The sequence below is a fragment of the Pseudorasbora parva genome, chromosome 13 (genome assembly GCF_024679245.1).
Source record: "Pseudorasbora parva isolate DD20220531a chromosome 13, ASM2467924v1, whole genome shotgun sequence".
In the NCBI taxonomy this organism is placed as follows: Eukaryota; Metazoa; Chordata; class Actinopteri; order Cypriniformes; family Gobionidae; genus Pseudorasbora; species Pseudorasbora parva.
The window spans coordinates 27,443,867-27,462,229 of record NC_090184.1 but is presented as its reverse complement, the minus strand read 5'-3'; the positions used below and the strand labels follow the sequence as shown (position 1 = coordinate 27,462,229).

At 36.8% G+C, this 18,363-nt stretch overlaps 1 protein-coding gene across 5 annotated transcripts in view; it reads right to left on the bottom strand.

Annotated features, from left to right (window-relative positions):
• kazna (kazrin, periplakin interacting protein a) overlaps positions 1 to 18,363 on the bottom strand; it is a 47,824-nt gene that overhangs the window by 14,323 nt on the left and 15,138 nt on the right. For 3 of the 5 annotated variants that reach the window (XM_067413662.1, XM_067413659.1, XM_067413663.1), the window contains exons 2-3: positions 17,439 to 17,522; positions 2,925 to 3,116 (exon numbers count right to left, since the gene is read on the bottom strand). In XM_067413662.1, coding sequence (XP_067269763.1) covers positions 2,925 to 3,116; positions 17,439 to 17,522 — 276 coding nt within the window. Of the gene's footprint in view, positions 1 to 2,924; positions 3,117 to 8,508; positions 8,670 to 17,438; positions 17,523 to 18,363 lie in introns of those variants that run through there. The other 2 variants (XM_067413664.1, XM_067413660.1) reach the window with 2 other exon arrangements.

Genomic DNA, 18,363 nt, shown 5'->3' with positions numbered 1-18,363 from the left:
CTTTAAAAAAACCAAAACCAAATTCTTACCAACCCCAAACCTTAGAGCAGTAGTCTGTTTCCTCTAGTCATATGATTATAGGTATAATATATCATATGTCCATAGCACAAACACCAGAGTTTAATACACCAGAGTTATGGGTTTAAAATAAATCCTAACCCTGAGTATGAGCAAAAGCAATCTTTAGTGGAGGCCATGCATTCACCAATAATTAAAGTACACAAACCAAAAAGAAAGAGAAAACATAAGCAATAATTATTCTCTCTATTGAAAGTAAAAATACTCATATTAACTTTGCAATGTGTGTTATAATTTGAAATATATATATATATATTTTAAATCAAGGTTCTGTGCTCCACTGCTAGTTTTGCCCTGACAAATCAGAAGTGCTTCTTAACCTTGACAATGATCAACCTTCTGCTCTGGTTTAAACAGTATGAATGTTAAATCATATTCATGAAGACCTCAGAGAGAGGCCAAGAAAAAAGGATCTGAGATATACATAAGAAAAATATGTACTCATCTACCCATTATAATGGAGAAATTTAATGTTGATAAAACCAATTCAGCTGTCAGTGCAGTTATAAATTACACCTTAACGTTTTTCTGGGAAAAATTGTTCATGTGCTATTTGGATTGTGGTCTCGATCAATTTAAATAAATAATACAGTTTTATTTGCATGTAACTGCTCCCATTTATACATTACTATTATTCTCTTGATGTCCAAGATGTCCAGTTTCACACTCCAATCCCACTCCAAACCCTCTCCCTCTCTCCCTCTCTCCTCTCTCTCTCTCTCTCTCTCTCTCTCTCTCTCTCTCTCTCTCTCTCTCTCTCTCTCTCTCTCTCTCTCTCTCTCTCTCTCTCTCTCTCTCTCTCTCTCTCTCTTCCAGGGTGTCTCTCTCTCTCCAGCTGGCTGTGGTTAATATTGTGTGATAACAGAGGCAGTAATTGACTGTTTTAGGTTGTTTGTAGTCTCTGCTCTGACTTGCAAATTGCAGCTCGTCTTTTCCAAGGACATTGAGTCCATTCACCCACCACTTAAAGATTCATTATACAGGAGCCAAATGACACACAAAAAAAGCCTTTTACACACACACACACACACACACACACACACACACACACACACACACACACACACACACACACACACACACACACACACACACCTGGTGGGAGGTGGAGAGAGATTGTGAATAGCAGTGTACATACAGATCGCTAGAACCTGTAAGGAGAGCTCTTAAATTTTCTCCCAAAAAGTAAGCGTTTCATTAAACTCACACACAAATCACACTATTAGTTATATGAGTTTTCTTTATCCCTCCATCTCTTGCTGATGTGGATTCCTAAAGCAGAAATGTACAATGATTTTAATTACTGATTTCAATAAGCCTTTGCAGAATACTGCAGATATTTTTGGCCACACATACAATACAATCAGACACAAAGTCAGTTACTGCTCGGATGAGCACAGAAGACAGCAATCCCAATGCAAAGCTGTTTAGGTGCAATTAATGTTTAGGATTGCTGTTTAACCTCGATCTAGCGTGTGAAACACAAGAACATCTATTCCTGCATTACTGTCAAACTAGGCTTTGAGGGTCGTTGGAAAAAGTAGATTTCAAGACAAAGTCAGACCAAGGAGAGTAGAATCCCTCGATACCAAAACACCAAGAATATTTTGCCAGTTTTATGGTCAGTGCTGTTCTGATTACTTCTGCATTTCACAGCTACAGAGCTGTGACAGCAGCAGGACAAAAGAAAGAAAGACTAAAGTCAGTAACTGACTTTGTGTCTGATTGTATTGTATGTGTGGCCAAAAATATCTGCAGTATTCTGCAAAGGCTTATTGAAATCAGTAATTAAAATCATTGTACATTTCTGCTTTAGGAATCCCCATCAGCAAGAGATGGAGGGATAAAGAAAACTCATATAACTAATAGTGTGATTTGTGTGTGAGTTTAATGAAACGCTTACTTTTTGGGAGAAAATTTAAGAGCTCTCCTTACAGGTTCTAGCGATCTGTCTGTATGATCTGATAGCTATTATGCCAGCCGTAGTTGGAACCGGCTTCCTGAACAGATCAGATGTGCTCCAACAGTAGCCACATTCAAATCCAGACTCAAAACACATCTGTTCAGCTGTGCATTTACTGAATGAGCTCTGTGCCACTGTACGTCCGACTGATTGCACCTTATCTATGCATCATTTTTTAAATAATTTTTTATAACTGTTTTAGTTTACCTGTTCTTTTCTTTGGTTATCATAATTTTATTACTTTTAATTGTCTTTACATTGTATTCTTTTTCTTATGCATTTTTTAGCCCTATTTTAATTCCTTTCTATGTAAAGCACTTTGAATTGCCATTGTGTATGAAATGTGCTATATAAATAAACTTGCCTTGCCTTGCCTAACACCATTCTATTGGCTACACCACACAATTGGTCCCCTGCATTATCTTCATCACCAATCACTATATGAAATGTAAGATTATCTACATAGTTTTGGGGGCAGGGCGGGTGTGTTAATCTATTTTAACACGTTATTTTTCCAAAATGAATTAATTTAATCAACGCGTTAATTTGACAGCCCTGAATGTAACACTAATGTAAGGGTATGATATTGGGCTAATGCTTTTCCACAAGTCAATTCTTGTAAATTACATGTTAAAAATGTGCCAAAATGAATGCATAAATCATTATAAATCACTCATAAATGAATGAAATCCATAAAGCAATCAAGCACTCCTATTCTCTACAGAATATTTATAAATGGTATTTGTTTTTTACTGAGCAAGTTGGCAGATAACACTAAGCAAGGGGTTTGAGCTTTTATGTCTGTTGTTTATTACAAAAGGACAGGTCTAGGGTAGGTTGAGAGCTGGGGGTGAAGGTCGGGCTCATGGTATTCATTTCCTACCTTGTAATGCCTCCTTTGCCCTGTCCAGCTCCTGCTCTTTCTGTGTTAGCTGCACTCTGAGCTGTGACACAGACAGCAGCTCCACGGAGCAGCCTCCACCCGTCTCCTCCAGCTCACGATTCAACATCTCCCTGACCTGCTTCAGCACTGACACCTCCTCTTGGAGACGCACCACCTCCTCATGCAACAGAACTACAGAGAAAGGGACAAAGAGAGAGAGAATAATGAAACAATGTCATGGTTTCCTCATTTTCTTTGCTAAACAATTGAAGGTTTTTATTATTCAATCAGTAGCCAGATTTCCATTACAGAATTTGATCAACCTTTTCCGATATTTTCTAAATGTCTATAAAAAAACTATTGTGGCTAAAACATAATTTTTTCCTCTCGTGATAAGTCATTCAGATGCCACTATTTTTAATCAAAAAAGATATATAGGCATTTTATCCAAGCATTAATGCCAAGGAAAGCCCCTTATACTAGGAAGTGGCCACGTATGAGTTGTTTCTAGGTGTTTCTCCCTCATATCTGCTTCGAGGTATTTCTTTGTTTCTTTGTTGCAAGTACTCTCGTAATTGGTCTTTTATGATTTTAATAAAGAAGTCTCATCTTCTCATCTCCAAACACACTACGTCATCCTTAACCTGTTAACTGTCGTCCCCCTTTTTGAAAATTCACTATCCAAACTTAAATGGTTGCAATTCAAGAATGCTTTGGAATATAGCCATAAGTTTGGTCTCATTTTAAAGAAGACGGTTAGCAAAATATTGCTATAAAAAAGTAAAGTATAAAAAAAGTTAGGGAAATTTAAATTTACTGTAAATCAAATATACTGTACTAGATATTTAATATAAAATATATATGTTACAAAATAACTTTTACTCAAAAATTACTAGCAAATCAAAGCCATATGTCTAATCAATTTGTGTTCCAAATTTGAAGTTGATATCACAAAAATTGAAGTTCCCATGAGATTTTGTTTAGGCGCTGTACCATAAATAGCCACCGGGTGTCTGAAATTCTATTGATTTTTTTAAATGCAATTTCCTGTGTCAAATTAATATATTTTTGTCCAAATATCACAAAACAGTTTTCAGATATAGAACCGTGAGACACAGACCTTTGCGACGATATGCGTTTTGTCAAGATAAGAAATGGTTTTATTATAAAGTAGTTAAATAAATATAAAACATGATGCCACTAGGAGAGGAGCCCGCTAGAATAAATTAGAGCACTATTTCCATGGTAACACAAGGTTACCGATTTCAAAACGGCTTTCACAGGATGAATCTGGAGTTCGTAAGCTTTCAAATGATATATAGTTTGTCATTAGATCAGGATAATTATAGGATATAATTGTTTTAAACATACAGTGGCAAATGGGCCCACCTGCCAGATGACGTGTACATGCTAAAACGTGAAGACGTGTACATACGTTTAAGTTGTAGTCTTGTGAAATATTCCTTTCGAATTGCATGCCTGAAAAAACACTTCATACCAGCGTAAAACCTTTTTTTGTGATATATGGGAGTTTTTGCGAAATTGGTATTTTCAGTTCACAATTTCAATTCACGCAATTTGAAGGGTAATGGAAATGCCGCTATTTTTATAAGACTTGTGAATCAAACAGTCAAAGTTAGGGATCAGTATTTTTTTGTGAATAAATTAATAGTTTGCTTTTATATAGAAAGGATGCATTAAATTGTCATTAAATATGCAATTAAATACACAGTTTCAAATAAATGCCTATGTTAGTTCTTTAACATAATAAATATGTAAATAATAAATATATCATACTAATATATACTACTAAATAAATAAAATATATTTTAATTTATTCATTCCCTGATTATAACTATAAAATCACAATATACCTGAAAGAGGTTTATTGGAATGCCAATTATAACCCAGGAATGGAAGTAGTTTTTTAAAATCTCATATATTTTGAAAAATGAAAAGAAAATCCTTAAGTATTCCATCCATTTAACTTCAATATTCAAATATTCCTCCTTAATGTGTTCTGAAACAAGAAGATCAACTCAGCAGGTGTTGGGACACAAGCATGAAAGCATTCCTGTCATTTCTGCAGAGAGACAGAAACTGAAACTGAGTACAGGTAAAGGGTGAGCTGAAATGTCAAGTAAAATATTTAGAAGCCTCGTATACAAAAACAAACTGCACACGTTAGCTAAATATTCACGATTCTGCACACAGAATATAATATTCTGTAATACAGAATAAATAGCACTTCTGGATTTACAAAAGGAGTGTACAGACGCCGTAATGTGTGAATAAAACCATAAAGACTATAAAACAGCAGCCTGTGAAGGTGTGTAGCAATGTAAGGTATGACGTGTGTGTGTGTGTGTGTTTGTGTGTGTGTGTGTGTGTGTGTGTGTGTGTGTGTGTGTGTGTGTGTGTGTGTGTGTGTGTGTGTGTGTGTGTGTGTGGCATTCATAATGAGCTTTGACCCGTGTCTGTCTGGCCGCGTTTATGAGTTTGTTTGAGTTACTGCCATATTCTGAAGAGTTCAGTTCAGTCACGTGAGAGCTTCATTTGATGTCTGATTCACTCTCGATCCTTTCAAACCGCTGTGAGGAGATCATGCGAGTTTTAAAGTTCAACAATCTAATAAATATTCACATCACAGTTGGCTGGTATGAAACAGGTGAGGAATCCTGAACATCTGGTGCTCCTCCTTGCCAGAACAGGCTGTAGTCTTGTCACAGGCATCTAATGCATCTCTAGACTCTGCTTTAGTTTACTTTCAGACAGCATATACGAGACAGCACTGCAGATCCGGCAGGCTGTATTATACGGATTAGCTGTAAGACCTTGGCATCAACTAATCCAAAAATGAGGCTCTAGAATGCAGATGCGACTCTTAGATTAGCTGGGTTCAGTGAAGGGTTGCAATTGCCACTAGCCTGTAGCTTCTTGTCCAGACAGGATTTTTTTTTATTGTTCAGTATTACATAAGTCTATGGAGTGAGTTTTACCTGGACTCTTTCTGCTGGCTATTTTTGGGCCTTTAAAAACAGGATATCAGATCTAATTTAAACAAGCTAGACAGAGCACTGAACGGAAGTAGCCCCCCAAAAGAAGACAGCATTCATTGCATGAAATAACAAAATATCAAACCAATTGGCATCTGGAAATGATGCTAAACCTTTATTCAGAAGTAGTTTATTTTTACTGAGCAATTTTTCCTGTCAGTTCAACTTAAGTTTCTTCTTCTAAATAAATACCACTTGGTTTCATGTTTTGCTAACCATGACATTAACACATTTTAAGTGTGACAAAGAAAGAAAAGAGAGAATGTGTGGGCTTTTCATGCGATTTAAAGAGTCTTGAGTGTCTTGGCCTTTGAGGACACTACAGAAAAGGGCAGAGATCTGATAGCCACGCTCTAAAGAGTTTGATTAATTCTATTAGTGCAGTCAACCACAAAATGAGTCTGTGAGCCTTAGGGGGATGACTAGAAGAGGACTGATCTTTGGGTTTTTAATTCATATAAAACAAAGTGGTAAAGGCAAAAAATGTTAAATAATTAATTAAATAAAGGTGATCAGGCACAGTACTTAAGATACACTTACTCTAATCTCACAGCGACCATAAACAGCATTTCAAAAAATAAAAGTGACTGTCACATTTGATCAGATGAACGTTTGCATCATACACATGAAGTTTGGACTTGATAATAAAAGGGCCGCTGGCTTGTGGTGTGTGTGTGTGTGTGTGTGTGTGTGTGTGTGTGTGTGTGTGTGTGTGTTTCTGTCCCAGAAAGCTCATGCTTCAGTTTATGTACAGTGGGATGAAGTGATGCCAGGCTTATCCAGTGTGATGAATACAACTCCCACTGTGCCACCATGCTCTGTGTTATCTTCTGATGGTGGGCTATTTTGATGCAAACAGCTCGACGACATTGCATCACTTGATGTTTTGTCAGCTTTTAAAAATGATTTTTACATTAAAGGGATAGTTGAAAAAAATGAAAAATTATACCATAATTTACACAACCTCAAGTCGGCCATCCTAGGTGTATATGACATTCTTCTTTCAGACAAATACAATCAGAGTTATATTAAAATATGTCCTGGCTAATCCAAGCTTTTATATGGCAGCCCAAAATTTTAAGCCCCAAAAAAGGCGGCATCTAGCGGTGAGGTTGTGAACTCATCGCTCACCTCTTCCTTTCAAAGCACAAAGAGAAGCTACGGGGGCCAACATAGTACAAAAATGTTGTTGTTGGAGAGAGCAGAGTGACTAGCCCACTGTAGAATAATCTTTCCATTTATTACTACTGTATGATGCCGCAAAATGCTGATTTCACAACAAGGGGGACATGCTGTGTATGTAGATAGAAATGGCTTATTCTAAAGGTAACGGTAACGGTTCAATATGCAAGGTCTTTAAACATAGTTATATATTATATTGCATTTCTGTCAATAGATCCTCATAAATACACTGCACCTTTAAATATGGATATTTTTCTTATAAAAAACTATCGATCTGCTTCAGAAGGCCTTAATTAACCACCCAGAGCCGTGTGGATTATTTTGGGCTTCAAATTGTGGGCTGCCATTTACTGCCCTTATAATGCTTTAAAGAGCCAGCACATTTTTTTATTTATTTAACCGTTTGAAAGAAAAATGTCATATACACCTAGGATGGCTTGAGGGTGAGTAAATCATGGGGTAATTTAAACTTTAAACACAACGATTTACTTCTTTTTTTTTTAAAGAATAAAAAAACTTATCTGGACAGACAAGAAAAAAAGATGCAGAGTGACTCAAAAATCTTTTCAGGAAATAAATAAGACATTTTATTTTCAATCGTTCCTCCTAATTAAGTAATGTTTATGTGGGAGTACTTCAATGTTCAATTACGCCTGCACATAATAATAAAAAAGAGATATCTGGTTACACCATCTTAATGTGTCCCTGTTTTAAATGTATTTATACATGTAAGTACTAAGTAATAAAAATTAACTACATGTAGGGTTAGAGATGCCTGTAATTATGCCTAATTTATAGTTATTAATATAGTAAATACATGTAACATGTAACAATGGCACATTAAAATAAAGTGTTACTAGATATTTAATAGCATTAAAAGCAAATTATTTATATAGTGTATAGTTTATAAATGTAATATCATATTTTAAATATGTTTATTTTTGGTCAAATGTTCTATTATTATTATTATTGTACACACCATTAAATATTAAGAAATGATCTTCAGCAACAACATAAAAAAATACCCATTGCAAATATTTACTTTAATTTAAACTCTTGATATCCTGTTCATTTGTTAACCGTCCATGTGTGTACTCGTACACATAGCTTGCCTCTGCATGACTGTGTGTGTGTGTTTGAATGCCTGATGATGTAACGGTCAATTTTGATGCCTCACTGCACTTACAAAAACAAGTTTGAAAAGCACTTGAAATAAAATCAGCCAATACATCATATGAACACACAAAAACCCTCTCCCAACCGGTCATGCAACTACAAAGAAACTTTTGCTGCTCTCTGTTTCACTTCAGCCTGAGGGAAGCGATCACGATCACTCGCTTACTCACCCGCATTCACCTCTCATTCCTCACTGGCATCTCCACCAAATCAAATGATGGAGACTAAAAGAACTTCAACTATCATCTCCTGAACGGAATCCAACAGCAAGCCAAATTCAATAGCTCAAACTCCCTCTTCACATGCCAGGACCAGCTCCCACTGGTTTAACTTTACAGATATTAACTGTCTTTAGCCCTACTCTCTTGCTCTGCTTAAAAAAGGAGGAGCTACAACTGACACCAATGTTCAACACACACACACACAGTGCTAAAGGAAAAGAAGGATCTAAGGTCAAGGTGCAGAATTTCAAGCAGGTAATGACTCTCTTTTCAAACACATCCATACAGACACACACACAGAGCACTCTCACTTGCCAGATTCCGGTAAGAGGAAACCACACACACACACACACACACACACACACACACACACACACACACACACACACACACACACACACACACACACACACACACACACACACACACACACACACACACACACACACCAAGGGCGTAGGTTTAGTCTCAGCTTTGGTGGGGACATCCCACCAGGTTTGCCCAGATTATATAGTCTATTATTTATTACTGCGTATGGAATTGCACCATAGTTTAGGAATGAATATGATTATTAATTTATGAGGCTTTTCAGCCCAATCCAGTACCATAATAATAATAAAATACAAAATACTCTTTAATTGTCAAGTTCATAAATGATTTTCAAAACTGATTCGGAAAAAAACCCAACATGCACACAAAATGACTTATTTTCAATATAAAAAATGATTGTGGACAGAATTTTTTTTTTTTTTTTTTTTTTTTTTACCTCATCACATTATTGAGCATGTCAAAGATTAGTAACAACTTTAGATTTGATGCATTGTTAGTTTTTGTACAGGATCAGTTTTTGTTTCTCCCTCATTTACTGTTCGTGGCTGTTTTTGCCCCATTGACTTCCATTATAACCACATTTTTTGATTGTAAAGCCATCATGCTATATAATCATGCACAATCACTTTTTATATTGAAAATAAGTTATTTTGTGTGTAAGTTTTTTTTTCCAAATCAGTTTTGAATCGGTTTTTGAAAATCATTTATGAACTTGGCATTTAAAGAGTGATAAGAGTAAGAATTAAACAAGGACAACAGCTCAACAATAAACATGGAATCAAGTAGGCCAATGCAAGCTTGCAACAGAACACATTTTATATTATTTTACATTTGATTATTTTATTTATTTCTAAAGAACTCTTTAATAGCCTACATTGGTGCACTTTAAAGTGATGGCTCACTCAAGAATAAAAATTCTGTCATCATTTACTCTCCATCATGATGTTCCAAACCTGTATGAGTTTCTTTGTTCTGCTGAACACAAAAGAAGATATTTTGAAGAAAGTTTGTAACCAGGCTGCTTTGGGGGCACCATTGACTTCCATGGTAGGAATTCAACATAACAAAGAAATGTATACAGGTTTAAAAAGGAAATGTACAGATTTTTAATTTTTGGGTGCACTGTCTCTTTAAGCAGACATTTTGAAGCAGTAACCACTTTACTGACAAAAAAATTCTGAAATTCAAAAATTAAATTACATTTTCTATATTAATTTACTATTATGACTATATTATTATGCAATTATTTGTCCCATTTTTATCAAAATATTTTTTAAATGTCAAACTTTATATGAAAGGATTATTTATTATTAATATAGCCTATAGCTAAATGATAAATTAATAACATTAATTAGGCTATAATCTATTAATTAACCGGTCTAATGTCTAGAAAAATAAGTCTGCCAAGCTTTGATAATGTATAGAATATTATATTATCCATTAAAAAAACAATAGGCCTACCTAGAAGCACGGATGTGTCCTTCATCGCTGCTGCTTTAAGTCAGACAGTCTGAGACACTGAAATGCTTCTCTGCAAAGGCTGCAGTTTGTCTTAGGTTCATCTTAACTTACTGGACAGACCCACTGATACCTTTTTTTCTATTCAGCCCTATATCTGGAAATCCTCTTGCGTTTAAACGGTGGACGCGAGATTGACATGTTTTTAAAAAAGCGCGCAAGTTTCCAGCACATGCTCTCAAGACTCCGTCGCTATGGCAGCAAAGCCGCTAAAACGCAATCTTGTGCATCGCATACCGTATTGGTTTGATACGGCGGGACACGTCATTTTGCTTGTAAATATGGAACGATAAGGAATCTATCCATATAGCAGCACGAATGAGTTTTCTAAAATATTGGTGGGGACAATTTTGCCATCTTAAAATATTGATTGGGACTAGTACCTAGCGTCCCCCCCTAAACCTACGCCCATGACACACACACACAACTAACATACTGTTCTCAGAATAAATTACAGGAAACCCCTGGTGTTGGCATCTATCTCCATTCACTTGTTTTTGTCAATCAGTTTTGATTCAAGAATCTTTGGGTGGGCGGGGGGGGCAGGATAGCGAAAGTGCTACAACCAACCAGAGAAATGAAGAAGGTGAAGCAGAGCTAGTTGACAGATTAAACTTTTACCGTATTATACGGCCGGCAAAACTCCAAACGCACCTTACTTTTTTTCTGTTCTTCGTTCTTTTCCTCATAGAAGAGCTCAATTCCAAGTTTTCTAGAGTCAAGGCCAAAGTAAATTCGAAAGGCTGCCGTTCGCCAGCCTCTTCGTCTACAAGTAGCACGCGGAACCGTCACAACTCTGCCGTCATTATGTTAAGCCCGCCCACTGACTCTATACACGATGTGATTGGCCTGACCAGAGTTTGGTTCTCACAAGCCAACGGAGAGTTGCTAGACGCTCTGGCTGAAAATGACATTTGCTGCCGCTAAGCTGCATCTAGATTTCTAGACTAACACGGGTAATTACAAAACCAAAACTGATGTGCCTGAATATAGCAGTGTTGCTTTTCAACAGGGAGCTACATTTTACAGAACCCTCAGGGCGGTTTGTCAACACACACATTACACCTGTCAACGGAGCTCACACACATGCGCTTAATGCACATACAAACATACAATGGCAATTACACATAGGAATGTAAAGTATGACTAGCTGCTGTGCAAAACAACTACAGGCTGGCATCACCTTCTGACAGCTGATTATGCTAGTCTTTGAGTCACAGAAACAGCAGCATTTACACTTATGAAGTGTAATAAACAAACTTGCAAAAGCCAACATAAGATGATGACATGACCCAGATGAAAAATCTAAGCTTTGAAGAGAATAAAAGAGTGATAAAAGAGGAGAGGTTTGTTTAAGAACTGCAGCCACAGTCATTCCCTCTGTGGATATGAAGAATCTGATTCATAATTCATAACCTTTGATTCAACAAAGCCAGTGATCAGAGAGAGAACCTCACTCAGTTGAGTCTCTAAGAGTCAATCGGCAGTCAGGGCCAAGAAAACACTGTAAGATAATATGGTAGTGCCTCTGCCACTTCAGCTCTCTCCTTTTTCTGACACGTTTGGTGGAGAGTGTGCAGAATGTGTGCAGTCTTGCATAGCCAGCCTGGACCACTGACGTAACGTCTGGTCCATAATATTGTTGCATCTTATTCTGCCCAGAGGCTGGGCGATATGGCTACAAATTTTATCGCAATATTATTATTAATGTACAGTTGTGCTCAGGAGATTACATAAAATCCTTTACAGAATGTGAATAGAATAATTTAAACAAATATAAGAGGGTTATTTTTTTATTTTATTTAGAACTGTCCTGAATAAGATGTTTAGATATACAAGACAAAAAACTGCTGAATTTATAAAAATTACTTTTTCAAAAGTTTACATACCATGGATGTCGCTACCAGGATGATGCACAATTTTTTTTTTTTTTTTTTTGTGATGGTTGTTCTTGAGTCCCTTATTTGTCCTGAGCAGTTAAACCGCACAATGTTTTTTAGGTCCTGCAAATTGTTTTTCTTCGGTCTTAATGCCTTAATTACTTTTTTGTCTGAATTGGATTTTTGAATTTGAAGATCAAGGTACATTTTACTTAATTTGTCTTCTGGGAAACATGCAAATATCTGCTGTTGCTTCCAAAGAGCAGTATACTAAATTATTTTTTTATACATTTGCACAAAATAAGAAAAATATGGACATCATCCAAAGTTCAAAAGTTCATCCTTCCCATATCTTAATGCATTGCTTTTCCTTCTGGATAATCAGTGAATGTTTGAACCTTTTTAAATAGTTTTTGATAGTTTAATAGACCTTATTTTAAATAGAATCTTTAAAAACAGTAATACTTTTTTAATAGTAATTTAATAGTGTTTGAGTCCCTCAATTATGCTCAGTGTGAAAAGATGTATGTCAAAATCATACAGTCACTGAAAGGGTTCAAATATGCAAAAGATGCTGAAAAACTGAAGAATGTGCAGGGCCTGAAGGAGTTTCTGTGTTTACTAGAAGCATGCAAGCGCAACTCGGCCGTCATTATGTTAAGCTCCGCCCACCGACTCGTGATTGACCCGACCAGAGTTTGCCGTTTACAGCTCAGAACTGTATTGAGAGTTGCTAGACGACACTTGCGGGCAGATTAGAATGTCATATAAGCCGCTAGGGTGCATCTAGATTTCTAGGCTAGGGCAGTTTAAATGCTCAGGACAAACAAGGAACTTATGAACAACCATCACAAAATAAAAAAAACAGCCGTGGATCATCCAGGTAACGACACGCAGTGTAAAGAATCAAGAGCGTGTAAACTTTTGAGCAGGGTAATTTTTTTTATATCTATTTGTCTATTTGTCTTGTGGACTATATGAAAGCATATTTGATGTAAACTTATTCAGGTATCTTATTATATATCTTAACGTATCTTATTCAGGAAAGTGCTAAATAAGAGGAATCACACAAATTGCATGTTATTTTGTATTATTATTCACATTCACAGATTCTGCAAGGGGTGTGTAAACTTAAGCAAAACTGTACCCTTAATGAGGAAGGAAATACTTTCCACACATTTGTTATACCTTGTGAATGAATATTAACATATAAACATGAATATTAAACTCCAAAGAGTAGCTACCTTTCAATTTAAGGCCCTATGGAATCCATTTAATTTACCCTATTCTGTGTTTTATGTTACAAATGTATATATAAACTTTAACAATTTAATTAAATTAAGCTTTTAAAATGTAATCAACTGAAAATATAAATAATTTACTACAAAATATATTGTGTGTGCAATATCTACAATATAATTCCTTAGAAATAACTTACTTTGAGAAGTACATTTTAGTATACAGTTGTAAGTGATATATTTCTGTCATCATGACGGCTTCTTGTGAGGATTTTTCATTTTCAGTGTGTATTTGACGCTAGTTGACAGTAGTAATGTTATCCTGATCACGATATGATATTGTTTATTGCCCAGCCCATACCAAGAACCCCTATTTAAATAGGTAAAGGTCATTTGATTGACACAAAGTAGCTAACCACACATTATAGTTGATTTTAGGTGGTATAAAGCTGAAACCCCACAATAACGCCATGGCGCACTCGGCTGTGCACATACTCAGGATGCTCAAGGGTTGTCGGCTCATGGGAAAAGGTTCAATCTGGGTCATATCATGTGCTTTCCACTGTCATGTACAAATACGCATCCCTGAAAAAAACTATCACAGTTTCCACAAAAATAACTGTTTTCAATATTTATGATAATAAAAATCAGAATATTAAAATGATTTCTGAAGGATCAAGTGACACTGAAGACTGGAGTAATGATACTGAAAATTCAGCTTTGCATCACATGAATAAATAACATATATCAAAATATAAATACAAATTTGTAATATATTAAAATAGAAAATAATTATTTATAGCTGCAGTATGTAAATGTTGCCTCTTTGTTGCCATCTCTGTTTAGCCTGACGTGGTCATACTCAGTTCTAGTCAGAATATGAGTCTGAAACTGCTCCATTGGGCTGTGATTATGGGGTGTGTTTCAACCGAACCTGGAAAGACCTCGATTAGAGCTACAACCAGTCAGAGCGACGAAGCGACGCATTACGCTAGTTTTCAAATGTCAACAGAGCTCAACTGCACTGTGTTGCCAAGTCTGCGTTTTTTTCCGCGAGTTGTTTTCTTTGTCCGTGGGTTGAAGTGACTATTATGTGATAGACCCATGAGTGCGAATTTTAGCAGGCAACCTTGCCAAAATAACCCACACTTTACCCCCCAAACACCATTTTTTTTCCCAGAGAACCCCCCCGAGAAGCTATTGTTTTGGGCTAGTAGGTGGCAGGTTTTGTCGTAAAAACTTTGCAACCCTGTCTGCACGCGCGCTGAAATAAACGATCTTTGCCGGTGTTGTAAAAAAATTATTTAATGATACCCAGAGTACTTACTCAACACGATCATCATTTTTGAGAGAAATAGTGAAGATGAATGCATATACGAACAAGATCCGAACAAATATAATCCAAGCCCCTTTGATGGCGTGGATGATTACGTTACTGTTGATCATCTGTCCATAATCGTCTAAAGCCCGCCCTGATGATTTCATTGGTCCGAACAGTTTCTGTTCGGGGATAATTACTCCTCTATGGATCGAGTCCAGACCAAACCCCCCGACCTATAAATGTTGTGGGTGGGGCTAAGTTCGGCAGGCATCCAGGCTAATCTCTGTTTGAAACCTGCAATTGCAGTTATATGCGGAATCTTAACTCTTTCCCCGCCAGCGTTTTTAAAAAAAGTTGCCAGCCACCGCCAGGGTTTTAGACAATTTTCACAAAAATGTTATAGCCCATAGAATATTTTGTTTAATGAATATCTGAACATGCAATATATCAAAATAAAGAGCAGACCCTCTTCTTTTAAACAAAACAACCTGTTTTATTCTAGCTTCATGCATTCCTTTTTTATCAACACTTGAATATGGGTAGGTTTTAAAAAAAAGCAACATTTTGAACAAAAAGCTGAGAAAATCACATTTTTGTGAAAGACTGTTTCCAGATCAGATTCAGAGCGACGATCAAACGCAGATGGAGGAGATCGAGTCCATCAATACTCCTAATGCTTGCACAGTCATGTAGCTAGGTCCACATTTCATTCAGTAACATTAGGCAGTTTTGATTCATTTGCTGTTTATTGATGATGATCAGGTTCTTTTTCATATGCATATGATTACATGCGATCGTTTGTTTCACTGCGTCTTACTCGCATGTGTTTTGATCAGGAGATTCAGTCCTCTCATTTAGAAGATGTGCAATAGCGCCCCCTAGCGTTCGACAGTAAAACACGGAAACCCGAAAAATTCCGTTATTGGCCTGGAAGCGCTGTCTCACAAATAACGGAAATTTCCGTGTTTGGCGGGGAAAGAGTTAACATGGGTTATGGATCGGAATGGCCCCTCGGTGTGGATGAATCTAATGTTTTGAGGAGTTTGTGTGGCTGTCAGTCACCGCACCAATGTAGATACTGTAATTCGGGAATCACAGATCCTTTGTATTTGAAGTATGACAAAAATAAGATTTTTTACCAGAAAATGTCATCAGAATAAGTAACGTCTGCCACTTTTGTTCTGACCTACTGAAAAAAAAACATTACAATAAATCACAACGGTGATTCAATCTAACGATCACTTAGCATATATCACCTCAAACCGTGCAAATTATTATTATTATTATACTTTTGTCTCAAATTGCTTTTGGGGCGGCAGTGGCTCAGTGGTTCATGTAGGTTGTCTACAAACCAGAAGGTTGGTGGTTCAATCCCCGGTTCCACCTGACCAAGTGTCGAAGTGTCCATGAGCAAGACACCTAACCCCAGCTGCTCCCGACGAGCTGGATGGCGCCTTACATGGCTGACATCGCCGTCGGTGTATGAATGGGTGAATGTGAGGCAAAAATGTAAAGCGCTTTGGATAAAAGTGCTATATAAATGCAGTCCATTTACAAATTGTTAATGTTAACAATATCGGCATTTGATGTCTACGTGCATTTAGTGTGTTTTAGCATTACCTGTAGAATCAAAAAAAATGGTACAGTCCAAAGTCTGTATTACAGTTACAGTCCTTTATGGATTACAATCCTCCATCAAAATGACACATTTATTTACATTCCAGCTGTTGTGAGAAAAGGCTATAAATTATCTGCCAACTGCAGCATCCTCACATGCAATATAACCTACACGGGACTCCTTTTTTATGTATGCAGACGGAAAGAAACGACACAAAAATCAATGGCGGCACTGCCTGAAATTCATGCGGAGAGCTACCAGTACACTCTAAAAATGCTGGATTAAAAACAACCCAAGTTATGTTGAAAATGGACAAACCCAGAAATTGGGTTGTTTGAATGGGTCCATTCACTGAGTTCAAACAACCAAATTTCTGGGTTCGTCCATTTTCAACCCAACTTGGGTTGCTTTTAACCCAGCATTTTTAGAGTGTATAATACAGTATTACAAGCTAACCGTAGTGAATCGGGCTAAGGTAAGGAGATGGTTTTGAACACTGGCTGGTTATGTACTTGTTCAAAAATAATTTTTTAACCAAAAAAGTTACGGACTTCATCTTTAAAATTAAAATTCACAAAAGAAAAATTCCTTTTTTTTTAATCACATCAATGTAGAATTGTTAAGCACAAAAGACTTCCTTAGCAAGCCCAAAACTTAAATGGTAGTGTATAAATATGTGCCAACGCCAATCATTGTGGAGCTTATGATTTTGAAAAAAGCTTTATCCCTTTAAGCGTGCAGCCTGATGTTAGGACTAATGTGTGTGTGTGTGTGTGTGTGTGTGTGTGTGTGTGTGTGTGTGTGTGTGTGTGTGTTTATATTCCAGCTCAGGAAAATTCACTCTCTATCTCTCAGACGAAGCCTGAGTTTCAATCTGACACACACTAATTTTCATTCCACTAAAGTCAATGGTGTGATTGTTTGTGCTTAGTTTGGACTTTGTTTGTGTTTTTCAGCGTGTGCACTATTCTTACCTTTATCTAATGACGCCTCCTGGAGAACGACGTCACCTTTTTGACCAAGCTCTGTCAAAGCTTTCTGTCTTGGCACCGGTGCATCTGAGAGAGAAACACACAGACTCATAACCTTAGTTTTATCCGGATTCACTCTTCTGGCTTCCTTATGGTCGCAACATATGGAAGGAAGTTTGCGTTTTAGTCAAATAACTGTCCAGAGTCCAGCTTGAATGACCTCTGGTAGCGGCAGCAGTGTATCTCACATCTGATCCGGCTGAAATATCACACCACTCACTGCAGAAGGAACTGGAAGCATTTAACACACAAATCAATGACAGAATAGAGGCTCAGCCACTGGATGCTTGTTATAACACCTTCAGGATAGATTTCAATGCTTAGAAAGCTTCTTTACCTAATTAAAATGAGCATAATCTTATAAAACTAATTCACTGGCTTTAATCTGCAGGGGGAATGTGTTTTTTCTCTGTCTTTCTCTGAAGATGTATTCACTTGTATTCTCTGATCATCCATCACTCAATTGTAATATTTAGCACTTACGGATAAGAGAACCTGTTCGGCAGGTGCAGAGTGTCAACATCCTTCAGATAAGTGCGATAAGATCCTTCAGCTGTCAGCGACTCAAAACACGTACACATACACACACACACGCACTTGAAAAATATAGATTTTGTGATCGTGAGCGACATAAAATCACTAAAGTGCTATGTGTTACGACATCTAGTTTCCTTTGCTCTCATTCTCTCTTTAGCCTTTCTCAAACCCCTCAGCTGTAGAAGATTCTTGAGCATTATATAAACGGCATTTCTCTACATCAAGTCTGAGAGCACTAGTGCAAATGCTTCTTTCTTTGAATTGTTCAAATTTAATAGAAATGTTTTCAGTACAAATTATGTTCTCAGCATAGCAATTTGAGTGGAATAGT